Source organism: Sciurus vulgaris (assembly GCF_902686455.1).
Source record: "Sciurus vulgaris genome assembly, chromosome: 12".
NCBI lineage: Eukaryota > Metazoa > Chordata > Mammalia > Rodentia > Sciuridae > Sciurus > Sciurus vulgaris.
The window spans coordinates 20,064,337-20,092,207 of record NC_136473.1 but is presented as its reverse complement, the minus strand read 5'-3'; the positions used below and the strand labels follow the sequence as shown (position 1 = coordinate 20,092,207).

The following is a 27,871-nucleotide window of genomic DNA, read 5'->3' as shown; positions in this document are numbered from 1 at the left end:
CTTCTCTTTGTTAGTGTGGCTAAAGGTTTATCAATTTTGTTTATTTTTTTTGAAAAATCAACTGTTTATTTTGTCAATTTTTTGTATTGTTTCTTTTGTTTCAATTTCATTGATTTCAGCTCTGAGTTTAACTATTTCCTGTCTTCTACTACTTTTGGTGCTGGTCTGTTCTTCTTTTTCTAGGGCTTTGAGCTGTAGTGTTAGGTCATTTATTTGTCGAGTTTTACTTCTTTTGTTGAATGCGCCCCATGAAATAAATCTTCCTCTAAGTACTTCTTTCATAGTGTCCCAGAGATTTTGATATGATGTTCCTTTGTTCTCATTTACCTCTAAGAATTTTTAAATTTCCTTCCTAATATCTTCTGTTATCCATTCATCATATAATAGCATATTGTTTAATCTCCAGATATTGGAATAGTTTCGGTGTTTTAGTCTTTCATTTATTTCTAACTTCAATCCATTATGATCTGATAGAATACAAGGTAGTGTCTCTATCTTCTTGTATTTGCTAACATTAGCTTTGTGGCATAATATATGGTCTATTTTAGAGAAGGATCCATGTGCTGCTGAGAAGAAAGTGTATTCGCTCTTGGTTGGATGGTATATTCTATAAATGTCCGTTAAGTCTAAATTATTGTGTCATTGAGATCTATGGTTTCTTTGTTCAATTTTTGTCTGGAAGATCTGTCCAGTGGTGAGAGAGGCATATTAAAATCACCTAGTATTACTGTGTTATGGTCTATTTGGTTTCTGAAATTGAGAAGGATTTGTTTGACATGCATGATGAGCCACGGTTTGGGGCATAGATGTTTATGATTGTTATATCTTGCTGATTTATGCTTCCCTTAAGCAGTATGAAATGACCTTCTTTATCCCTTCTGACTAACTTTGGCTTGAAGTCCACATTATCTGAAATGAGGATGGATACTCCAGCTTTTTTGCTGAGTCCATGTGCATGGTATGTTTTTCCCCATCCTTTCACCTTTAGACTATGGGTATCTTTTTCTATGAGGTGAGTCTCTTGCAGGCAACATATTGTTGGATCCTTCTTTTTAATCCAATCTGCCAGTCTATGTCTTTTGATTGATGAATTCAGGCCATTAACATTCAGGGTTATTATTGAGATATGATTTGGTTTCCCGGTCATTTGGTTCATTTTTTAAATTTTATTTATTTATTTGTTTGATACTACTTGGTTCCTCCTTTATTTGACAATTCCTTTAGGATAATTCCTCCCTTTTCATCTCTTCCTCATGGAATATTTTGCTGAGAATGTTCTGTAATGCTGGCTTTCTTTTTGTAAATTCTTTTAGCTTTTGTTTATCATGGAAGGATTTTATTTCGTCATCAAATTTGAAGGTAAGTTTTGCTGGGTATAAGATTCTTGGTTGACATCCATTTTCTTTCAGGGCTTGAAAAATGTTGTTCCAGGCCCTTCTAGCTTTTAGGGTCTGGATTGAAAAATCTGCTGATATCTGTATTGGTTCCCCCCTGAATGTAATTTGGTTCTTTTCTCTCACAGCCTTTAAAATTCTGTCTTTATTTTGTATGTTAGGTATTTTCATTATAATGTGCCTTGGTGTGGGTCTGTTGTAATTTTGTGTATTTGGAGTCCTATAAGCCTCTTGGACTTGATTTTCCATTTCATTTTTCAGATTTGGGAAATTTTCTGATATGATTTCATTGAATAGATTGTTCATTCCTTTGGTTTGTTTCTCTAGGCCTTCCTCAATCCCAATAATTCTTAAATTTGGCCTTTTCATGATATCCCATAGTTCTTGGAGATTCTGTTCATGATTTCTTACCATCTTTTCTGTTTGTTCAACTTTGTTTTCAAGGTTAAATATTTTGTCTTCAATGTCTGAGGTTCTGTCTTCCAGGTGTTCTATCCTACTGGATATGCTTTCTATGGAGTTCTTAATTTGGTTTATTGTTTCCTTCATTTCAAGGATTTCTGTTTGGTTTTTTTTCAGTTTCTCTAACTCTTTATTGAAATGATCGTTTGCTTCCTGTATTTGCTCTTTTAACTGTCGATTGGTGCGATCATTCAATGCCTGCATTTGCTCTTTCATCTCATCGTTTGCTTCCCTGATCATTTTAATTATGTACATTCTGAACTCCTTTTCTGTCATTTCTTCTGCCATGCTGTCATTGGGTTTTATTGATGTAACATCTAGATTTTTTTGCGGCATTTTCTTTCCTTGTTTTCTCATATTGTTCAGGTATCAGTGGACCACTGAGATATTGCAGATTTCCTCTATTGACTTACAATGTCCTTGAAGATTTCTATATATATCCCCCCTTAGCCTTCAGTAGGCTGAAGTCTTGGAGGAAGTTGAGAATGCGGTGCTCCACAAGGAAGCTGCCTCTCTAGGAGTGGTGGCCTTCAGGTGGGGTATATTCCCTGCTAGTGGGCAGAGGTGCCTCCACTTGTTGACCAATGGTCATCCAAAGGGGAACTAGGCTGTGGGCTGAGGCAAGGCCTGTTTGGGCCTGTGTCTGGTTTTACCGTCCTTTTGGGGAAACCTCACCCGGCAGGGAAGACTCACCCGGTGGGGAGGTCTCGCTGGTCAGTTCGCCTCCTAGAGGTTCCCCTCAATTTACAGCTACCGCCTGGGCTGGGCTGCCTTCTTCTGCAAAGTTCCCAGGGGCCTGGCCCTACCTCCTGGGCCTGGGAGCCTCACCCTTCACAGATGAATCTCCTTAGGCTGCCCCTCCTCAGAGAATCTGCCCGCAGTCCTGGAACCTTCGCTCTGCCCCTAAGCGTGTCTCTATGCGGCTCTTCCACCAAGAAGCCTCCTAGATCCTGGGACCCTGCTCTGCACCTAATCGCCTGGCTATGCGGCCCCTCCTCTGAGCAGCCACCTGGGGCCCTGTACAATCGCTCTGAGTCCCAGAGACCCGCCGCACGCCTCTTCTTCCAGACAGCCACCCAGTATTCTGGTGCAGTCACTGGGAGTCCAAGCAACTCACTGCGTGCCTCCTCCTCCCATCAACCGCCCGTAGCCCTGCGCAATCACTCCGAGTCCAAGTGACCCGCCCTGTTCCTCCTCCTCCTCCAGGTAACCCCCCGGGTGTTCAGGAGCAGTCGCTCAGAGTGGCTCTGAATCCACGTGACCCGCTTCACGCCTCCCCTGGGCAGCCGCCCGGAGCTCTGGTGCGGCCACTGGAACCAAGCGACCCACCATGCTCCTCCTCCAGGCAGCCCCCCTGTGTTCAGGAGCGGTCGCTTTAAGTCCAAACCACTCACCACTCGCCTTCTCCTCTGAGCAGCCGCCTGGAGCTCTAATGCAGTCACTGCGAGTCCAAACGACCCGCCCTGCTCCTCCTCCTCCTCCTCCTCCTCCTCCTCCTCCTCAGGGCAGGCCCCGGTGTTCAGAAGTGGTCTGAGTCCAAACAGCTCGCCACGCAGCCCCTCCTCTGGCAACCGCCTGTAGCTCTGGTGCAGTCACTCCGAACCCAAGCGGCCGCGCTCCTTCTCCTCCTCCTCCTCAGGGCAGGCCCCGGTGCTCTGAGTCCACACAGCTCTCCTCACCGCTCCTCCCCTGGGTAGCCTCCGGAGCCCCAGTCGTTGCCCCTAATCCCAGCGCTGTGCTGAGCGGCCTCCTCTCCGATGCTCCCAGTTGTCCGAGTTCACTGCTCCAGCGGGGGAGGGGCGTCTCGCCGGCAGCTCTACTTCACAAAGTTCCCTGCATTCCGGGACTACCGCCCCATCCGGGACGCCTTCCCAACGGGAGAGACTCACCCGGCTGCTTTGAGTTGGTCCCAAGTCTCTCAATATCTCCTCTTTTGAATCCTGAGTCCTGGAGCAACATGAAATGTAGCCACCCTCTAGTCCACCATCTTGAAACCTTGGTCCAATTTCCAACTCTTGGTAATTTAAATATTTATACCTGTCATGAACTTGAGCAAGTCAATTTAACATTAGTTTGTCCCAGTTTTCCACACATAAAATGATGATTACTGGTTATCACTAATTAAATTATAATTGTAACAAACAAATCACATATATTTTTAAATTACAACAAAAATGCTTATTGGTTAACTTTTTCTGCATTTCGGTAGTTCCAACTAAACAGGCAGACATTCTTCTATTCAAATCACTCCTAAGATTTGCAATTTATAGCTATTCTATATCTGTAAGTACATCAAATAGTAAGTGTGATCTATACCCACCTTAACAATAATTGCCATGCTTTTTTTTCAAACAATCTTAGTTAACTGGTTAACTCCTATTTAACATGCTGAAAACAACTATTTCTGTTTAATAATTCTAAAGTAAGTGACAAGAGGCTGAGGTCTCCTGTCAATCGTTTCCATTATGATACCATTCCTTCAAACCCTACATGGACTCTATACTCAGAATCCCACTCACAGGGCTGAAATTAAAAGAACTACCTATGCATTGCCACTGATCACTAACAACTATGGAGTACATATGAGGCAGATATTGTTGCTGTTGTTATTATTCCTGTCTTATAAACAAAGCAAGTGAAGGTTAGATCCACAGCCACCTAATCTGCTTGCTCTCTGCAATCATTACAATTACTACCTTTTGAAATGACTGAAAAAAACTTTTCTTGCCTCAGTTGCACTACATATGAAAACTAAGACTTATTTTTGGTCCAATAATGGTGCTTAAAATGCCAAATCACTAAAATGGTATTAACAAAGAAAAAATTGGCAGAAATGGCATAATGAAAAGGACAGCAGGAAATGTTGGTTCTAGTTCTGACTTTATAATGTCCTGCTCTGTGAAACTGGTCAGTCATTTAAAGTTTCTTTGTCTGCATATAGTAAGATGAATTGATCTTAAAGGTCATTCCCAGTGTAAAATTTTGTGATGCTAAGCCTGAGACTACTTTTAACAAATGGATCAAAAATATCAGGGAAATAAACCTTGAAGAAAATCATAGTATTTTCTTTTCCAGCATTCATTTTGATCTTTTTCATTAATAAAAATTTCCCTCTTAAAAATAAAGGCAGTTGGCCCTCCTTAGTTGCAGGTTCTATGTCCATGGACTCAATCAACTGCAGATCAAAAATATTCAGGAAAAAATCAGGTCTGTACTGAATGGACCAACCTCACTATTCCCTTAACAGTATAGTGTGATAGCTATTTGTAAGTATTGACATTATATTAGGTACCATAAGTAATCTAGATACAACTTAAAAGTATGTGTGAGGATGAACCAAGGTTATATGCAAATGTTGCATCATTTTATATGATAAACTTGGGTATTCACAGACTGTGGTATCCTTTGGGGTCCTCAAACTAGTCCCCCACAGTTACAGCAGGACAATGGCATATTTCTGATAAAAATTCAAAATATCCAAGGCTATAGCAATTCGATAAGATCTAGCATAATTACAAATGCATGTCCTTTAACCTAGAACTTCATTACTGGAAATTCCCTACATCTGTACCAAATGAAATAATCTATATATGCCCTAATAACAACCAACGCAAATCCCACTGTAGGGAACTGGTTAGATAAAATAAGGTACTTCAACAAATAGAGTGTTTTGCACCATAAAAAGAATGAGAATTCTTTCTATTTATTGACATGGAAAGATCTTCAGGATATATTATACCACATTAGTAAAAGCATGTATTATATAAATAGGCTCTGTTTAATATGAAAAAACACATATACACTTTCATTTGCACCAAGAAATGCTAGAAGTACAATTTAAGAAATTAATAAAAATGGTTTCTCCCAGGAGCAGGGTGAGGGGAATGTGTGGATGGAGAAAGGGTTATTAATTAGGTGACTACACCACCTATTTAAACATGCGGGGAGGAGGTGGGTGGGCGATCGGGTCTGACTGCCTGTGTTAGTGATGAGGCACCGGGACTTGGAGGAGTGAAATGAGGAGCTCAAGCGTATTCAGCTACTAGATGGAGACATCTCGACTCAAATTCCGTAGGACCTACTTCTACATCCTGTGACTTCCCTTCGTGACTGCGACTGGATCTAGGGCCCCAAAGAGAAGTCGTCCACCCTTTGCTTCCTCTCTGGACTCCACATCTGCATTTAATTCAAGACATACTGATCTATGCGGTGTATGGAGATGCAGGTCCGACGGACTAGGAGACCCGTAGGGCTTACTCCCGGCTCCAGGCATAGCTACCATGATATTCTGCCGCCGGATCTCCAGACTACGTGCTCTTAGCATGAAAATGCCTTTAAGAAGGGGCCTCATCAGACATGACAGAAAATGCTGACAGAAAATGAGTTAAAGAATTAATGAAAATTTTACCATTATTACTACATTGAGCTATTCCCTCAAACGACATGGACTTTAGGACTTTGTTTTCAGGTCTTGTACAATATTAGTAGGTTTTGGTCCCCAGGTTTAATAAACTACATTTCTGGCGACTTCTAGATTCTGAACATGTCTATGAAAAATCACTTTAAAATTCACCAGACTTCTTGGGGTTGTGGCTCAGTGGTAGAGCATTTGCTTAGCACTGGGTTTGATACTCAGCATCACATAAAAATAAATATATCATGTCCATCTACAACTAAAAAAATTTTTTTAAAAGTTCACCAGACTCCTTAAATATACCCATGTCATTCCATAAATCCTATGTATTCGCATTGAAATGAAAAGGCAACACATATTCTTAACAGTGAATCAAGCACAGCCACTTTAGAAAAAGTTTGGCAGTTTCTTAAAAAATTAAACGTGAATCTACTAAACAATCCAGCAATTCTACTCCTATGACTCATATTGCCTTTTTTCATTTCCCGAGGGAAATAAAAACATATATCCACAAAAACTTGTATATCATTATTTATAGTAGCATTTAATCATAATGGTCAAAAAATGGAAACAACACAATGTCTATCAAGTGGTAAGTTGACAAGAAAAATGTGGTGTATCCACACATGGACAAAGTCCCACAGTCAGTAGCGGGAAAAGAACTACTGATGTACTTCACAACATGGATGAACTTGAAACTACACTAAGTGAAGAAGCTGGGCACCAAAGCTCACCTACTATGTGGTTCCAGGGATATGAAATATCTAGAAAGTGGATTAGCAGATTAGCAATCACTTGGGGCTGGAAGTAGAAACAAGGATTGAACACAGGGATATTTCTAGAGTGATAAAATTGTTCTAGAACTGAATTATGACAATTACACATATCTGTTAATCATTAAAAACAACTCAATTGTATAGTCACATGAGTGGGACTCTGTAATATATAATGATATGTCAATAAACCCGTTAAAGAAAACTGAATTAAGAAAAAAGCCACTGTCACAAGTTAATACCTGAGGAATGTTGAGCTCCTGTAACTGGCTCTCCGTAATCTCACTGAGCTGTAGAAATGTCATTGTAAAATCGGCTTCTGTCTTTTCCATGAGCTAATGAAAGTAATGACATTTAGCAATCTCCAGTCTTCAAAAAGACACTGTGAAGTAATTCAAATGTTAATAAAAATACATAAAATGATAAACTCACATGTAAGAGAAATGCTATTAACTCATCATCACCCTCCTTTTCTCCAAGTAATCCCAATTTGGCTTTGAACAATTTTCTGAACCTACAAGGAAAAATGTCAGTTCAATTTGTTATTAAAATTCTCACTACTTTATCAATTTTCCTCCAAATAACCAAGACGTTTTAATACAGATTCAAGAACACATATTCAAGACTGACAAACCTTGCATAATACTGAGCAGGGTACCGATCAAGAATCTGAGCAGCACTAGGATGAGGAGTAAAAAAGAAAAACAGTTAAACTTTGATTTAAAATTAACATTCTCAAATTATATTTTGTAAGACTAAAGAGAACCTTCATATATATTAAGTCACATGGAGATTAAATGTTACTAATTACAACTTAGCAGTTTAATTATATATTATATCTCAAAGAAAACTACCAGTATATTGTCTCAAAGATTTGGAGATAGTACAGGTCAGATCATGTCTTCACCATAAACAATTAGCTTGTGGGATCAAGGTGGATATGTATCTAAAATACCAACAGAGTAACAGACATTTTTTTTTTTTTTTTTTTGGTGAATTTAAAAAATCATTTAGAGCCAAAATAATGAATTACAAATATCTCACTCGATTCAAACATTTTATTTGTCTGAAAGTATGAAATAACAATAAAATGTTTTATGGAAATATAAAACTTAAAGATTTTTCACCTTAAACACATCTTTAAATAAACTATCTCTTAACATTCCAAAGTATATCTTAAATTATTCAAAAGCTTAACCCATTCTGAAATTCCATTCCCTTTACCTTTCTGACCTTATCTCCTGTAACTTCCCCCAACTTATTTTGTGCAGTCACACTGACATTCTTGCTGTTCCTTAAGCACACCACACACACTTCCACCTCAGGACCTTTGCACAGGCTGTCCCCTTGCCTTTAGTGTCCTTCCCCCAGATATTTGCATGGTTTGCTCCTGAAAACCCTTCAAGTCTTTACTCCAGTGCTGACTATTCTTTTAAAATTCTAAACGCCACCATCCCTTGCTTCGTTTTCCTCCATAGTGCTCGACTCTTAGTATTCTATATAATTAACTTATTTTATTTATTGACTGTCTTTCCCTCCAAAAGTAAGTACTACTGGGCTTTTTTCCCTCTGCTGTTTTAGTCATTGCTCTGTGCTTTAGCACTCAGAACAGTGTTAGGAACACATTGAGTGCCTCAATAAATACTAGTTGAATCAATGAACTCTGCAGGGCAAATCAGATATAAAATTGATGGGACACAGGGTGGCAGCAATATTGCTTAATGACCATCATTTTATACCACTTTGATTTTTAACTATGTGACTGTATTTCCAATATTTTTAGTTAAATTAAGAAAACAATAGAAGACATGCAAAATTTAAATTTTTTAGTAATATTTTTGCTACTGTGGCTAAAAAATATCACTATATGCCCTGATTTCTGTTTGGGATCATGTATTGGAAATGGTAAATTTTAGATTTTGTGGGGAGTAAGGAGGAAGGTGATGGGAAAAAAAGTATAATATAGGGCTGGGGATGTAGCTGAGCACTTTCCTAACGTGCAGACTCTGGGTTTAGTCCCCAATACTGCAAAAAAATTTTTAAATTTTTTAAGATTTATTTTAGCTTTCATCAAATGCATTAGAGACACAGAAATTATTAAAATATTGTCCTTGCATTTACAGAGCTCAATGTCCAGTGGATGAACCAATAAATATCTTAACATTTTCTGTTATTAATGTATTCAGATTATCACTCATGTATATTTGCTAAATGATATTTCAATTTGAATAACTCTAAACATTGCAAATTTATCTAATCATTATTTACTCTTGTTTGAAAAAGACAAATATCCCTTTTCTCTTTAGTCTAAATTCTGAATAATTGATAGATGGAAATTAAAATTTCAGCTTTATTACCAAAAAAACTAGTCTGGAGAACATGGCTTAGGTCTGCAGATAAATGTGCATGATAAAATACTGCTACATACAACTGAATCCATACTAATATACTGATATCAATCATTTACCAGAGTAAAATTAAACACTAAGGGTTATGCAATTTAGAGAATGTACCTATATTTCCTGTATGTGTGAAATACTTGGAGAGTAACTGAGGCAGAGACTTCAAGATAAAACCATGGAAACAAAATGGTAGTAAGTATTGAAATGACTATAAATGGAGGGATGAGAGGATGATGGAATGCTAAAGGCACAGACTCTTTAAACCGAAGATGTACTTCTGGGTGCGGTGGCTCACGCCTGTAATCCCAGAAGCTTGGGAGGCTGAAGCAGGAGGATCATGAGTTCAAAGCCAGCCTCAGCAACTTAGTGAGGCCCTACACCACTTAGTAAGAACCAACAGGGGAAACCTGAATGAGTATTTCAAATTTAAAAAGGATAAGGAAAGAGGGGTGGGGGTGGTGACAGCATACTGATGATGAAGAACTATGGAAGGTAGAAGATACTTTTTTGAAGAAAATGTAAGTAAAGATCTGTATGCACTAATAATACAATAATAAAAATGCACTTTCTTTCTCTTCCGGCCGCCCAAGATGCCGAAAGGAAAGAAGGCCAAGGGGAAGAAGGTGGCTCCGGCCCCCAACGTGGTCAAGAAGCAGGAAGCCAAGAAGGTGATGAACCCGCTGTTCGAGAAGAGATCGAAGAACTTTGGCATCGGACAGGACATCCAGCCCAAAAGGGACCTTACTCGCTTTGTGAAGTGGCCCCGCTACATCCGGCTACAGCGGCGAAGGGCTATTCTCTACAAGCAGCTCAAAGTGCCTCCCGCATTAACCAGTTCACCCAGGCCTTGGACGCCAACAGCCACCCAGCTGCTCAAGCTGGCCAAGTACAGACCAGAGAGGAAGCGGGAGAAGCAGCAGAGGCTGTTGGCCCCGGCTGAGAAGCAGGTCGCTGGCAAGGGGGATGTCCCCACAGAAACCACCAGTCCCTCGAGCAGGGGTCAGTACTGTCACCACCTTGGTAGAGAACAAGAAGGCTCAGTGGTGGTGACTGCACATGACGTGGACCCCATCGAGCTGGCCGTCTTCCTGCAGCCCTGTGTTGCAAGATGGGAGTCCCTTACTGGGTCATCAAGGGGAAGGCCAGGCTGGGACGCCTGGTTCACAGGAAGACGTGCACCGCAGTTGCCTTCACACAGGTGAACTCAGAAGACAAAGGAGCTCTGGCTAAGACGGTGGAAGCTATCAGGACCAACTACAATGACAGATATGATGAGTCCGTAGCCACTGGGGAGGCAACGTCCTGGGTTCAAAATCTGTGGCTCGCATCACCAAGCTGGAAAAGACAAGGGCTAAAGAACTCGCCACAAAATTGGGATGAATGTACACTGCTGGGTTTCTGTACATAAAAATAATAAATTGTCCTTCGTCCAGTGTCTTGGGCTAAAGGCAGTAAACTTGTCTGTACCAAGTACATGCCCCGCAGTGTGGGAGCTTTAGAAACATTGTGTAACTTGCATGAAAAAGCTATATATATCAGTAAAATACTCGGAAACCGAAAAAATAAATAAATAAATAAATAAATAAATAAATAAATAAATAAATAAATAAATAAATAGAATAAAAATGCAAATTTCAGACAATTTTAAAAACTTGATAAAAAATACAATTAACCAGGCATGGTGGCTCATGCGGCTTAGGAGGCTGAGGCAGGAGGATCATAAGTTCAAAGCCAGCCTCCAACTTAGCAAGGCCCTAAGCAACTTAGCCAGATCCTGTCTCAAAATAAACAATAAAAAGGGCTACATATGTGGTTCAGTGGTTAAGCACCCCTGGGTTCGATCCCTGGTACCCCTCCAAACCAAACAAACAAACAAAAAAAACGAAGTTGTTTGTGACTTTTGTTGTTATTTTTGTTTCTTTTTTTGCTGCAGTGCTGGGCCTCACACATGCTAGGAAAACACTCTACCATTAAACCACATTCTGAGCCTAAAGAAGAAGCTCTTAATATGCATCTCTTAAAAATCAAACTTTTCTAGTACATTTAAAAAAAGTATCCTGAAGAACTTTAATAACATAATTAATACCCTCACTTTGATATATTAAAACCTTTGGCTATGGAATATGCATTTTTATGTGTGATTGTTAAACATGTCCAAAAATATTTTATGTTGGCCCACAAAGAACCCTCATCATATTCTGAAAAATAGAGGTTTTACCAAAAACATTTTTTGATTATAAAAATATGGACCGGTGAGGATGTACCACAGGGGTAGAGTACTTGTCTAGCATACTTGAGGTCATGGGTTTAATTCCCAGTACTGTTTAAAAAAAAAAAGATAAAAATAAAAATATTGACAATAATTCCCACTAACTAGAAATTAAGAAACATAGTGCTAAATCACCCTTGGATCAAGTAGGAAATAAACTCAGCTCTCATAACATCTCAAAAGCAATAAACAATAAAGACTTTATCCTTAGTTACCATGGAAAAAAGTCCAAATTGTGCTAGAGAAAACTATATAGCTTGATCCAGACAACATGTGCACCCCTGTAACTCCAGATACTCAGGAGGCTGAGACAGGAGGATCACAATTTCAAGGCTAGCCAAAGTAACTTAGCAAGAGTCTATCTCCAAATAAAAAATAAAGAGAAGCCATGGATGTAGCTCAGTGGTAGAGAAGCCCTGGTTTCAATCTGCAGTACCACAAAAATAAATAAACACATACAGTTTTATAGTAAATATTATATATAGATGTGTGTGTATACCTTCAGTATTTAACAAATGTTTCCTTAAAAAAGTTAGTTTCTTGTTTTTCAAAAAGTGATCATCATACAATATATTTTCACATAGATTTAAGATTTACTCACAGCTGCTTTTGCCTAAGATCCAGTAATGGGTTTAGAGCTTGCAACAACTTGCCTAAATTAAACATTCCAATATTGGCCTGATTTCCTATTTTATATCTTCTTTCATCATCAGATGTGTTTGGTACAAAATCTATTTAAAACAGATATTATAGCTTAAAAATGGGGATAATTATAAATAAATAGCATTTTTATGTTTTAAGGTTATATTTAAACTTAATAAATATATATTTATTAGATAAATAGTTCTGACATTAAATATTTAACTCAATATACCCATGCACACTAAAAGTTCTTAAAATATGAATATTTGCCTAGTAGAGGAATACATTTCTAACCTATAAGAATTTCTAGTTCATCACATATCTATTTCTTCTTTTGGTGGGGAGAAGAGCATCCTGGGAATAGAACCCAGGGCCTTGTACAAGAAGGGGTGTGTTCTACCATTGAGCTACACCCCAATCACATATGTATCCCAAACTCCAGCTCAAAGTGCTGCCCTATCCACAGCCTTCCCGAGCCCTCCACTGGGTAGGGTATTACTGTCACCTGTATTTTATGTATGAGTGAAGTGAGGAGTTTCCAAGGTCCAGACACCAAAGCTCAAGCCCAGGTCTGTCTAACAACATATTCCCTGATACACTTTATGTCATCTTCTCTAACGTGTAATTCAGAGACCACCAAAAGATTCACTGTTATATCATTTGTGGTACCCAAAAGATAGAGCAGGCATAAAAGAAACCATTTTATGAATGAACCCAATTCTTTCTACACTATATCACTATATTATTTATAACAGTTTAAAGTAAACCTGTGATTTTTAAAAATGAAATACATAAATATATATAAATCATACATACCTGGATTATAGGCCTCCATGAAACCAAATGGACCATAGTCAATTGTAATGGATAACAAACTGAAGTTATCAGTATTACAAACACCTGAAACAACAGAAAATTCTGAAAACACAATATTAAAATAACAAACTTTTTCTTTTAACTCTATAAAATTATTCAGAATAGAAAAGGTCACAGGAATATCACATTTTTCAGAGACCAAACAAACTTAGATTACAAATTGAAAGTTTAACTGGTTGCTTAGGGTCTTGCTAAGTTTCTGGGGCTGCCCTTAAACTTGCAGTCCTCCTTCCCCAGTCTCCTGAGCTGCTAGGACATAGGAATATTTTTAAATACATAAAAATACAACTTTAAGTTTGAAAAAAAATTAATTCTACTTTCTCATCAGAAGAATTCAATAGATAACTTACCATGAGCAAAGCCAACAGACATCCACAAGGCAATAAGTTGTGCTGTCTCAGATACCACAGTAGAAAAAAAATCCTAAAATAAAATTCAGGAGTTTTTCGGTTTTTTTATAGCATATGATACAATCTTTTATGATCTTTAAACAATGTACATATTTAAGAATATGGGAAGAATTCAAACATGTATCAGAAGACAATTAAAGGGCTAGGGTTGTGGCTCATTGGTAGAGCATTTGCCTGACACGTGCGAGGCACTGGGTTCGATCCTCAGCACCGCATATAAATAAATAAAGGTATTGTGTCCATCTACAACTACTTTTAAAAAAGGGAGGCAATTAAAGAACAGAAATACACACATGTAAGTAAAATGGAATAAAATAATATTTTAATATTTCATCCAGAAATAATATATTTAAGAGACTCAGATATGGCATTATGATCAACATCCTCCATGAGCAAGAAGAAAAATTGAATAAAATTCACAAGGGAGTTAAAGTAAAGCATTGGGAGTTACAAACTTTGCAGTGTCACCAAGAAAAATAACAGAATTCCCTTTTCTGTAATTGTTGAAAGAACAAAGAGGGCTATGAAGATTGAGAACCTCCCACAAGAATAGGAAATCATGTTTTCTTATTAGGTATTTGGTTTACTTTTCAACTATTACTATAGAAATATCTATATACCTACTATGTGAGGGAGGAAGATATATGACCAAGTTATAAATGCCAAAAAATAACAAGCAGTTGGGATGTAGGAACACCTGCTTTTTTTGAGGCATCTTTCAAACAGAACACCTGTCTTGTCTACAATATGGTTCATCTCATCTCCCTCTGATGAAATGTTCAAAGTGCTCTGCACTTCCTGTCCCAGCTCTCTAACACTGGTAGGCCAACGAGAGAAAAAGGAGTCCCACTTACCACATATCTATCAGATTCTTTGACATCTATGGAGGGAAAATGTTCCACTATGATGAAGTCTAATAGTGTCCTGGAGAGAAGGAGATAGTGTCAATATTCTTCAGAATACAGGGCTGCATATCCAAGCATCTCAATCTACCCTCAGCATTTATGAATTCATTAGATCAACCTTAAAATTTAAAAATTTTAAGAATAAGCTTTAATAAGAATTAAGCCAAAATGGCAAAAGAAAAATATTTCTTCAACACCAAAAATAGAAGTATGCTTCAAAAATCATATTAGAGTCTACCTTATTAAGTTACAAGTTCAGATCAGCTCAATAAACACTCATTGAGTACCTAATGTATGCCAAAACCTGGACAAGTACTAGGAAAAAGAATGGTAAGATCCAGGCCAGAGCTCATGGTCTGTTAGGGAAGAAGAACATGTGTAGAAATCAGGATATTGCAGTACAATAAATGTAAGAATAGAAACCTTTAGCCAGGACAGTGGTGCACAACTATACCAGTGGCTCAGGAGGCTGAGGCAGGAGGATTGCAAGTTCAAAGCCAGCCTCAGCAACTTAGCAAGGCCCTGTCTCTAAATCAAAACAAAAAGGGCTGGGGATATGGCTCAGTGGTTACGTGCTTCTGGCTTCAATCCCTGATATTCCACCCCCCAAAAATATAGGAAAAGAAAAAAAAGAAAAGAAGTATTTTTAAAGTATAGCAATAAGGCAATAAGAGAACAGGGAAAGATTATATGTGGATGGCCACTTAAAACTTCACAAATAAGGTGACAAAGAATTGGCAAATGACTGAGTTAAAATATTTCAAGCGCTTATCTACTATTATATTTTTATTTTCTATTTTAACCAACTATCTTAGTTAATTGACTAACCACTAGAGTTGACTGCATTGAATAAGAAGGAATTCAGAAAACAAAATGGGTTGTAAATATGATTTGGAAATTACTATAACTCAGTCAAAACAATAGGAGTAGAGTTTATCTAATATCTAGACAGAAATAGGAGAGCAATGTCCTGTTAGCCAATGGAGGAGGCATGTCAAGGATGAATTACTGAACAATACGAATCAAATGCAGAGATATAAGTGAAGTACAGTCACTAGATAGAACATTCCAATGGATGTGAGGTGTCCCCAAAAGCTCCTGTGTTAATGCAGGAATGTTTGGAGGTAAAATGATTGAATCTGAGTGCTCTGATCTAATAGCAAATAAAGTAGGTGGTGACTACAGGCAGATAGGGTATGGCTGGAAGAGTTGGGGTGCTGGGAGCCTGCCTCTGAAGCCTTTCTCTTTCCTGAGGCCTCTTCCCTGCTTCCCTCTCTCTGCTTCCTGGCTGCCACCTCGTCCTTCCACCATGATAATCTGTCTCACCTTGCGCCCAGAGCAATGGACTTGGTGAACCACAAACTAAACCTCTGAAACCATGAGACAAAATAAACTTCTCCTCTAAGTTGCTCTGGACAGGTATTTTGGTCACAGTAATGAAAAGCTGACTACCACACAGAGGGAATTCAAGCAATAGTGAGCCCAGAAAGTAAATGGGTGGTTAGAAATAATACCCAGGGAAAACAAACGACTCTCTCCTACAGCAGAATGACCATGAACTCAGTAAACATTTGTTAAAAGAGAGACTCGGAGCAGTCATAGTAAGTGTTAACGATTCATTTCCATCATTTTTTTCTCATTTGTCACACGAGGAATAATTCTCATTTATGAGATTTCCTACACCAAGAACTACAATATAGGATCCTCATTCCAAATGATACAAGAGTCTAGCAGAATTTTTCTTCTATATTTATAATGATTTTTAAAAACTGTATAATCTTAACATGGAAATAGAACTCCTCTTAAAGGAGGAAGTGTTTTTGTCTGAAGTAACAATTAGCTAAGTCGGCTTGAAGAAGATGGAGTTTTGTGTGCACAGATCCCAGCAGGCACCGAGACAACAGAGAATGATGGAAGATGAAACAACCTCTCTTCTGGCTCCCCCGTAGAAATCTCCAGAGAGATGTACTCTATCCTAAAGGCTCTGTGTAAATCTGGACTGTTGCTTGTCTGTTCTGTTGACGGGCTGAACTTCACTGCTGGGTCAATCCATGTGTAAAGGAACAGACGAGAGGGGATGAACCCGGGAATCCTAGCACTGGGAGGAGAGCTAATGAGGCTGCACAACCGGGAGTTTGAATTACTTTCCCGTGGCTCTCAGAGGCATGAAGACCCTCAGCTATAATCAGGTTGCATATTACATAATAAATCCCTGGAGAAAAGGGACCACTGGGTGTTATCCTTCTTCTTTTTTTTTTAACTTCCTAGAAACCTCACAAGGTATTTGACACATAGCAAGTGTTAAAAATAATTAACTGAGGGTTGAGAGTGTAGCTCAGTGGTAGTTTTTGCCTAGCATGTGTGATGCTCTGAGTTTGACACGCAGCAACACACACACACACACACACACACACACACACACACAGAGTTAATTGAAATTCTCAGTTTTACTTATAAGAAAACAAAATATTTAACTTCATAGCTCATAAATAAGCATTTCCCCTACTTTTTTGTTTTTACCATTTTTAAAAAGTGTAATTTTCTTAGCTTTAGCAACAACATGGATAAACTTGGAAGACATTATGTGAAGTGAAAGAAGGCAGGCACAGAAAAACAAATACAGCATGAGTGCACTTCCATGTGGAATCTAAAGAAGATGACTTAACAGAAATAGAGAAAAAATGGCAGTTACCAGGGGCCGGGACAGGGAGAGATGTTAATAAAAGGGCACAAAGTTTTAGTAATAACATGAATAAGTTCTGTGGACCTCACATACGGACCGAGGTTAATAATAATATATTGTATACTTGAAATTTCCTCAGAGTAGATCTTAAGTATTTCCACACATACATATACACAAAGTAACCCGGAAGAGATAGATATGTTTATGAGCTTGATTGTGATAATCATTTCACAATGTATACATGTCTAAACATCACATTGTATACCTTAAATATGTACACTTTTTATAACAAATTACCTCTCAGTAAAATCGGGGAAATAACTTTAAAAAAAAAGGAATTTTGTAACCAAAAGCAATTTTCTAACCTCAATAAATCCAGTTCACCATGATGAGCCAAAATTTCTAATGATCCAATTCTAAACCATGATTTTGCAGCACGCAGCACTACTGCACCTTAAAAAGAAACACTTATTTTAGCTTAAAACTATGTTAAGCTACGCCAATAACAGTAAAATGTTTGCCTTAAAATTAAATGTTAATAAAAAAAGAAGATAACTACTTAATTTACCAAAAAAACAACTAAGTTCTACCGTATGAACAGTCAAGAGTTTTTTTCTATCATCCAGATCAGAATGCTTAGAACCATTACACGTGTAGAAACAGCAAGGCTCAAGGCTGAGAAGTGGCTATTATCTGCAGACTACAGATTCTCCACTGCCTCATCAACTGTGGCCCTTTCCCTGTATCTCATCCTGAAGTAAGGAATTATTAAATTATTTATTTTGCTTAGGTTTATTATAAATGTCTTCCAGACCAGTAATTAATTGAGAATTAACTAATATTCTTGTATATGTTCTAACTTAAAAATATACTGAAGAAATAAAATGAATCCATGCATTTTGTCTTTTTATTTTCTATTGTCTTCCTCTGTTTTGCTTATAGACATTACTAATACAATTAGTAAACAGAATCCATGTTTCTTTCTCTTTTTTTTTTGACATGGATACAATGTATTTACCTTTCTGTTAAAATACCAAGTTTTCTTTCATAGATATTCTTTTTTTAAATTATTTATTTACTTTTTAATTTTTTACAGACTGCATTTTGATTCATTGTACACAAATGGGGTACATCATTTCATTTCTATGGTTGTGCATGATGTAGATTCATACCATTCGTGTAATCACACATGTACATAGGGTCATGATGTCTGTCTCATTCCACCATTTTTCATTACCCCTTCATTTCCTTCTACATACTCTAAAGTTCCCCCATTCTTCTCTCACTCTCCACACCCCACCCCCATTATATATCGTTCTCCACTTATCAGGGAAAACATTCGTTCGGCCTTTGGTTTTTCAAAATGCTGTGTTAACATCATTTGTATGTCGAGGTGAAGTCTATGCCAGAGTAAAGCAAGTCCCTGCTCTGTTGTGCTGTCTGTCCTTCAGTAGACTACCAGGCTCAATGCTCCCTCAGGTCTTTGCCTGTGCTGGTCTCCCCTCTTCCACATACCCCACTCCCTCTTCTCTCCTTACTGAACTCCTACCTAACCTTATGCTCAGGATCAATTCCTGCTTCCTCCATAAAGCTCAACTGATCTCCCTTTTAATGACCTCTCATTTTTTTATTATTAATTTGCTCCATGAGTTTGAGTCTTTTTTCTACAAAGATTCTTGAGTTTCTTAAGAACAGGGACTAGTTATACTTATTAATTTTGGACCCACTAGAGTTTAGTCCAATGGTAAAAACAGAAAGGGTAGTATTTTCTGGGTTGAATACCTTATCCACAGAGTCAAGACTCATTCTAATACTAACCTGGATAGTTTTCATGTGCTTTTTTTTTTAACAAAAGATGTAGAAACATCTAGGAAAATACGTAAAAACTCAAAAAAGTATTCTAAGTGTCTCCTTAATGAAGAGTCAGTAAATCGCTCAATTTAGCATGAGAAGACATTAAGTCTAACCCCCTAATTTTAGGTGAAGAAACTAAGGGGCAGAATGTTTAAGTGACTTGCCCAAGTCACAAAGCTATTTCTTGAAGAACCACTTCCAGTTTTCATGTATCCTTTTTCTTGTCCACCACTAATCATGGTTCCTGGGCAAATATTAGGATAAAAGTACTATCAAAGTACTGTCAATAGTTCTTGACAGCTTCACTTTTAAGCTCTTAAAATGTTAATTGTTAATCTTCAGGTCTCCTCTCTTCCCCAGAGATTCAGAGTCAAGTCTCTCTCCGTCTCTTTTGCCTCTCTAAACGTGCAAATGTGCCTCTACAGCATACTTTCTCACCCCCTTACTAGTTTTTTGTTTCTAAATTACTAAATGCAAAGGAAAAAGAAAATTCAGCTTACTGGAAGAGAACATAGAGTCACAGTAATCAGGCTCTTTGGAAAGATCTGTGGGGCTCTCCTGGGAGTGAAATATAAGAACCTTTCTGTATTGGCTTTGTGACATTTTTCCCAGCTATTCTTAAACATTTTTGTTCACTTTCCAGATATTTGCCTTTGAAATGGATGGATTGGTGATTTAAGGATACAGGAAAGGCTACTCTATTCTGATACTGCAATGCTGAAATTACATCTTGGAGAACAATGGTTTTTTTTTTAGGTTGTAGATGGACACAATACCTTTATTTTATTTATTTTTATGTGGTTCTGAGGATGGAACCCAGTGCCTCCCACATGCTAGGCAAGTGCTCTACCATTGAGCACAACCCCAGCCCCACCATGCATTGTTTTTAAGATGATCACAAAGATGTCCAATAACTGTTGATCTTAAAGAACTTAGTTCAGTTTTATATAAGGATTCTAAAAACAGTTACCTCGTTCTTTCGAAATATTTCCATTGTAGAACTGATCTCGCCATACTTCATCATCACTTACAACCAGGCTGAAACAAAAGCAAATCCAACCATTTATCTGCTATGAAGAAATACCTTAAATGATAAGAAACTACAAGAGAACATGTTCTCAGAGATTTATCTGCTGTATTTTCCTAACACATTGCAGAAGAGAATATGATGCAGTCCTGAAAGTTACTTCAAGGAAAAAGGAATTACCTTACAGCCCTGCTAGTTGGAATTCCAAGGTGGTGCATAGCCTCACTACACAAAAATTCTCTCACAGAGGAACGAAGTACTGCTCTCCCATCACCATTTCTATAGGAAATACAAGTAAAAAGAATTTCATTTGTAATCAAGACATTAATTCTTAATCAGATTACAAAATGCATTACCAAACTATACCGGGAATATGGGGTCTTTCCTGAGCCTTTTAACTGGAGCTCCCATTTTTCACCCTGTCTTCAAAAAAATTTACATATTAGATTTAGGTTAATGTGTAACAAACACATTATTACATAAGAAAACATATGATACCTGTTCATATAGGTTCCAATAAGGTGAGCTCTTCCATCCCCAAGCTGATCTGCCCATACTCCAAACTAAAAGGGGCAAAGGAAAATTATTCATGCATATTATCTTTAAAGCTTTAATAACAATTTTTATAGTCAAGGTCATTTTGTCAAAATTGAGAATGAGGTGTTGTATTTGTAGAATTCAACAACTGGGATAATGGTGAAAATAAATTAAATCAATAAAACAAGTGAAATTCACTTAATAAAATATAAATTTAAAATAATTCATTCTTATGTATGTGTATAATGCACCAATTTAAAAAACAATAAATTAATAGAAGGAAGACCAATAAAGTAGAGGAAGGGGATCAGGGAAAAGGAGGAGGAAAGGGAAAGGGAAAATACTGGGGATTGGAATGAAACAAATTATATATGCATGTATGAATATGTCAAAATGAACTCTACTATTATATATAGCTATAATCCATTAATAAAAACTTTATAAAACATGATTGATTCTTTTATCATCTATAACTCAGATCAAATTTGTAAGGTATAGAACTCTTAGAACTGATTTATTTAGAGGATATAAACTAGGGTTGGGCATGTAGCTCAGTGGTAGAGTCCTTACCTAGCATGTCCAAGACCCTGGGTTCAATCCCCAGGACCAAAAATATATATACCTGTGTGTGTGTGTGTGTGCATGTGTGTGTGTGTGTGTGTGTGTGTGTGTGTTTGTGTGTGTGTGTGTTTGTGTGTGTGTGTGTGTTTGTGTGTGTGTGTGTGTGTGTGTGTGTTTGTGTGTGTGTGTGTGAAAGAGAATGAGAGAGAAAACTAGGAGCAATTTATTTAATTTTTTTTTTTTTTTTTTGCGGTGCTGGGGATTGAACCCAGGGCCTGTGCTTGCCAGGCAAGCACTCTGCCAACTGAGCTATCTCCCCAGCCCAAATATTTTTATTACTTGTTGATGGACCTTTATTTTATTTACTTACTTATATCTGGTGCTCAGAATCGAACCCAGTGCCTCACACATACTAGGCAAGCACTCTACCACTGAGACACAACCCCAGTCCAGAGCAATTTATTAATTAGAATATGCCTATATTATATGTATATAATATAAAATCATAATTACACTTGTACCTGAAAAAATTGCTTCTTGAACTTTCATGATTACTATTTTCAAATTTTTCTGATAAAATTTATTTATGGTTGTTCAACCCGAGACTGACATTTTATTTCTCTAAATGAGATAACCCTTGCCATGTTGATGTTAGAATGAACACTAATATATGCAAAGTGATTTGCACAATGTCTGACATTTACCAGTGTCCATAAGACAGTAATAATTATTATGGCCGACAATAATTTGCTAACATAGAGAACATTCCATTCTCAACATAGATATTATTCCACCAGAAAGTCACCTCTGATTCTGTAGGACGCAGGGGTGGTTCTAGAAGCTCCCACAATTCCTATACTGGCCTGAATCACTACCTTCATGTTCCTGGAGTTGGTTATTTATCAACTTCCCTAGACCAGTAGCTATTTGAGGGAAAGGAGGACAGTTCATTCACCATTACAGTTCCCAGCACACACTGGGAGTTCTAAAAACAGCTATGGAATATTTAAATGATGCTTAAAAACATGGAATTGAGAAAAATGCATCCAGTATTTTAATTTGTTATCCTAACCAGGAACAGACCACCACTAATTTCAAGTATCCATAAGAGTCTGAAAGGTGCTCTCACCAACATCTAAAAAGTTCCAAAGTGAACAATACTTAATTTTATCCCACTCTGTGAGAGGAAAGGACAAAGAATGATTAATTCCAATGCTGGGAGCGAACTTGGGATACCAGGAAGTTAGTTTTCCATCAATCAAAAACAAATTAATTTGAACTAAAGGTCAAAATGGCTAAGACATCCCTATAAATAAATATTTATAACATTAATATGAAATTGATAAAAGTTTTAATTTATTAGTCTAACCTATTATACTACCAAAAAAACCTACAAAAAAGAATGCTTGGGTAGATCCAAGATGGCAGACTAGAGGGAGGCTGTGTTCTGTAACTCCGGTTTCAAGCAGAGGATATCTGTTTCTTGGTGAGGCAGTTTTTGCTGCTTATCGATCCCCCGGTGTTTACCCCATTTGTCTGCTGTGATGACCTGCAGTCTGCCAGCATATCAATGCCTTTTTTGAGTGCAGATTGCTTACTGTCAGGCGTCTATTATCCGCCATTTGCCTGCCTCTCGCCTTTCCATCACCTGCCTTACACCTATCCATCACCCAATGCACGAGGTTCACCTCCCGATCATCCAACAGTCAGCAAACTGATCACTGACCGCCAGTAGAGCACCAGCTGCCTGCTGTTGCCTGGAAGTTCACTGTTACAGTACCTGCAGGTTTGATTACACGTGGCTGCTGCCATTTTGAGACAACAGCCAGGCCCCGTAGGACCCCTGACCGGATTGACTGAGCCCCATCTCCAGGATCCCTCAGCCCAACTGATCACTCCCTGCCTCTGGGACCCTCACATCGACTGACTGCTCCCTGCTGCCAGGACCCCCGGACCAACTGACTGCGCCCTATCACCAAGAACCCAGACCAACTGATTCCAACCAGCCTCCAGGATCCCACAACCCCAAAAACGCACCTGTCCTCCAGGACCACTGCCTGACCAACTGCGTCCTGCCTCCAGGACCTCCAGCTGACCACGGCCACACCCTGAGCTGCAGCTCCCCATTTGCCAACACATTTCGAAGCCAGAGCGGCCATCTTGGATAATCCTGGAAGCCATAGCTCCGATCTTTAGGTGGGACAAATCCCATCCTGACACGTGTGCTGGAGGCTTGAAGCTCATTGTCAGGTACCTCTCATGCATCAGGCTACTAAACTCTGGGAGGTTTCATTACTATATGACTGATATACTGTAGATTTTCTTTTTTCTCCTTATAGAAAAAAATTAAGTTTTTATTTCTTTAATTTTCTTGCTCTCTTTTCCTTTTGTTTACCTGTTCCCTCAGAGTCTCTTTCTCCCTTTTTGGCATGCTAACATCCAATTTCTTTTGATTACACTCTCACCCTTTCTAATATCTAGAACGTTTGTATATTCTTTTATTATCCCATTAACAGCCACATTCTACATCCCTCTGCATCCTCTTTATCCTCCATTTGAAACTGCAGACCTTAGTGCAAATCTGTTTGTTTTATTGAAGATAATATTTGAACTCATTCTGTTTATTATGACAATTTTTGTTATTATCCTCATAGGGGCTATTTGGTTTAGGATTGCACAGTGTCTGAATTGGGCACTGCTAATATTGATCTCCCCTTAAAGAAAGGCTTTTGGAAACCTATAGGGCCACTATAAGCCTATAGGGGGAAATCTGCAACACACCAGATCTGCACTGCTAGAGGGGAAGATACATGAACAACATGAAAAAACAAGGGAAGAAAATGATCCAAACAAATCTAGATTCTATATTAATAGAATCCAATGACAGTATGTTAGAAGAAATATCAGAAAAGGACTTGAGATTATACATGATTAAGATGATTTGCAAAGCAAAGGATGAGATAAAAGAGCAAATGCAGGCAATGAATGATAATACCAATAAGCTGAAAGAGCAACTGCAGGAAGCAAAAGATCATTTCAACAAAGAGATAGAGATTCTCAAAAAGAAACCAAATGGAATTCCTTGAAATGAAGGAGACAATAAACCAAATAAAAAACTCAATGGAAAGCATCACCAAAAGACTAGACCACTTGGAAGACAGAACCTCAGACAATGAAGACAAAATATTTCATCTTGAAAATAAAGTCACCCAAACAGAGAAGATGGTAAGAAATCATGAACAGAATCTCCAAGAACGATGGGACATCATGAAAAGACCAAATTTAAGAATTATTGGGATTGAGGAAGGCACAGAGCTACAAACCACAGGAATGAACAACCTATTCAATGAAATAATATCAGAATATTTCCCAAACCTGAAGAATGAAATGGAAGATCAAATACAAGAGGCTTACAGAACACCACATGCACAAAATCACAACAGATCCACACCAAGGCACATTATAATGAAAATGCCTAACATTCAAAATAAAGATAGGATTTTGAAGACCGTGAGAGAAAAACATCAGATTACATATAGGGGGAGACCAATGAGGATAGCAGCCGACTTCTCAACCCAGACTCTAAAAGGTAGAAGGGCCTAGAACAACATATTTCAAGCTCTGAAAGAACATGGTTGCCAACCAAGAATCCTATACCCAGCAAAACTAACCTTCAGATTTCTTTTTTATTGTAAACAAATGGGATACATGTTGTTTCTCTATTTGTATATGGCGTAAAGGCATACCATTTGTGTAATCATAAATTTACATAGAATAATGTTGTTTGATTCATTCTGTTATTTTTTCCCTTCCCCCCACCCTTCCCACCCCTCTTTTCCCTCTACACAGTGCTTCCTTCCTCCATACTTGCCCCCCCTCCCTAACCCTAACTCTAACCCTACCACTGACCCTTCCCTCCCCCCAATAGGAGTCATCATCCACTTATTAGCGATATCATTCGTCCTTTGGATTTTTGAGATTGGCTTATCTCACTTAGCATGATATTCTCCAATTTCATCCATTTGCCTGCAAATGCCATAATTTTATTATTCTTTATGGCTGTGTAATATCCCATTGTATATATGTATACCACTGTTTGTTTATCCATTCATCAATTGAAGGACATTTAGGTTGGTTCCACAGTCTGGCTATTGTGAATTGAGCAGCTATGAACATTGATGTGGCTGTATCTCTGTAGTATGCTGATTTTAAGTCCTTTGGGTATAGGCCGAGGAGTGGGATAGCTGGGTCAAATGGGGTTCCATTCCAAGTTTTCTAAGGAATCTCCACACTGCTTTCCAGAGTGGCTGCACTAATTTGCAGCCCCACCAGCAATGTATGAGTGTACCTTTCTCCTCACATCCTCTCCAACACCTGTTGTTGCTTGTATTCTTGATAATCGCCATTCTAATTGGGGTGAGATGGAATCTTAGGGTGGTTTTGATTTGCATTTCTCTTATTACTAGAGATGTTGAACATTTTTCCATATGTTTGTTGATTGCTTGTAGATCTTCTGTGAAGTGTCTATTCATTTCCTTAGCCCATTTGTCGATTGGATTATTTGCATTCTTGGAGTAGAGTTTTTTGAGTTCTTTATAGATTCTGGAGATTAGTGCTCTATCTGAAGTATGAGTGGCAAAGATATTCTCCCACTCTGTAAGCTCTTCCTTCGCATTGCTGATAGTTTCCTTTGCTGAGAGAAAGCTTTTTAGTTTGAATCTATCCCAGTTATTGATTCTTGCTTTTCTTTCTTGTGCTATGGGAGTCCTGTTAAGGAAGTCTGGTCCTAAGCCGACATGTTGAAGATCTGGACCTACTTTTTCTTCTATAATCTGCAGGGTCTCTGGTCTGATTCCGAGGTCCTTAATCCATTTTGAGTTTAGTTTTGTGCATGGTGAGAGATATGGGTTTAGTTTCATTCTGTTGCATATGGATTTCCAATTCTCCCAGCACCATTTGTTGAAGAGGCTATCTTTTCTCCATTGCATATTTTTGGCACCTTTGTCTAGTATGAGAAAATTGTATTTATTTGTTTGTGTCCATGTCCTCTATTCTGTACCATTGATCTACCTTTCTATTTTGGTACCAATACCATGCCGTTTTTGTTACTATTGCTTTGTAGTAGAGTTGAAGATCTGGTATTGCAATACCCCCTGTTTCACTCTTCCTGCTAAGGATTGCTTTAGCTATTCTGGGTTTCTTATTCTTCCACATAAATTTCATAATTTCTTGCTCTATTTCTGTAAGGTACGTCATTGGGATTTTAATTGGAATTGCATTGAATTTGTATAGCACTTTAGGTAGTATGGCCATTTTGACAATATTAATTCTTCCTATCCAAGAACATGGAAGATCTTTCCATCTTCTAAGGTGTTCTTTAATTTCTTTCTTTAGTGTTGTATAGTTCTCATTGTAGAGGTCTTTCACCTCTTTTGTGACATTGATTCAAAAGAATTTTATTTTTTTCGAGGCTATCGTGAATGGCATAGTTTTCCTAACTTCTCTTTCTGAAGATTCATCACTTATGTATAAAAATGCATTGGATTTATGAGCATGGATCTTGTAACCTGCTACTTTACTGAATTCACTTATGAGTTCTAAGAGTTTTCTGGTGGAATTTCCAGGTTCCTCTAAATATATAATCATGTCATCAGCGAACAGGGATAGTTTGAGTTCTTCTTTTCCAATTCGTATCCCTTTAATTTCTTTGTTTGTCTAATTGCTCTGGCCAGAGTCTCAAGAACGATGTTGAATAGAAGCGGTGAAAGAGGGCATCCCTGCCTTGTTCCAGTTTTTAGGGGGAATGCTTTCAGTTTTTCACCATTTAGAATGATATTAGCCATGGGCTTAGCATAAATGGCCTTTACAATGTTAAGGAATGTTCCCACTATCCTTATTTTTTCTAGTGTTTTGAGCATGAAGGGGTGCTGTATTTTATCAAATGCTTTTTCTGCATCTATTGAAATAATCATGTGATTCTTGACTTTAAGTCTATTGATATGGTGAATTACATTTATTGATTTCCTGATGTTGAACCAACCTTGCATCCCTCGGATGAAATCCACTTGATCATGGTGCACTATCTTTTTAATATGTTTTTGTATGCAATTTGCTAAAATTTTGTTGAGAATTTTTGCGTCGATGTTCATTAAGGATATTGCTCTGAAATTTTCTTTCCTTGATGAGTCTCTGTCTGGTTTAGGTATCAGTGTGATATTGGCTTTATAGAATGAGTTTGGGAGGGTTCCTTCCTCTTCTATTTTATGGAATACTTTGAGAAGTATTGGAATGAGCTCTTCTTTAAAGGTTTTGTAGAACTCGGCTGAGAACCCATCTGGTCCCGGACTTTTCTTTGTTGGTAGGCTTTTGATGACTTCTTCTATTTCAGTACTTGAAATTGGTCTATTTAAATTGTGTATGTCCTCCTCGTTCAGTTTAGGCAATTCATACGTCTCTAGAAACCTGTTGATGTCTTCGAAATTTTCTATTTTGTTGGAGTATAGATTTTCAAAATAGCTTCTAATTACGTTTTGTATTTCAATCCTTTCTGTTGTGACATTTCCTTGTTCATTCCGAATTTTAGTGATTTGGGTTTTCTCTTGTCTTCTCTTTGTTAGTGTGGCTAAAGGTTTATCAATTTTATTTATTTTTTCAAAGAACCA

At 37.9% G+C, this 27,871-nt stretch overlaps 1 protein-coding gene and 1 pseudogene across 2 annotated transcripts in view; one reads left to right on the top strand and one right to left on the bottom strand.

The window, feature by feature from the left end:
* LOC306641450 (protein adenylyltransferase SelO-like) overlaps window positions 1-27,871 on the bottom strand; it is a 63,830-nt gene that overhangs the window by 19,823 nt on the left and 16,136 nt on the right. The window contains 12 exon segments of the mRNA XM_079106499.1: window positions 7,286-7,378; window positions 7,476-7,557; window positions 7,678-7,722; window positions 12,316-12,445; window positions 13,173-13,256; window positions 13,583-13,655; window positions 14,497-14,566; window positions 17,596-17,683; window positions 20,055-20,122; window positions 20,292-20,390; window positions 20,478-20,534; window positions 20,610-20,674. Of these exon segments, the coding sequence (XP_078962625.1) occupies window positions 7,286-7,378; window positions 7,476-7,557; window positions 7,678-7,722; window positions 12,316-12,445; window positions 13,173-13,256; window positions 13,583-13,655; window positions 14,497-14,566; window positions 17,596-17,683; window positions 20,055-20,122; window positions 20,292-20,390; window positions 20,478-20,534; window positions 20,610-20,674 (954 nt within the window).
* On the top strand, window positions 7,736-10,920 carry LOC306641456 (large ribosomal subunit protein eL8-like; annotated as a pseudogene). The gene has a single exon. The product of its transcript is annotated as a large ribosomal subunit protein eL8-like (transcript).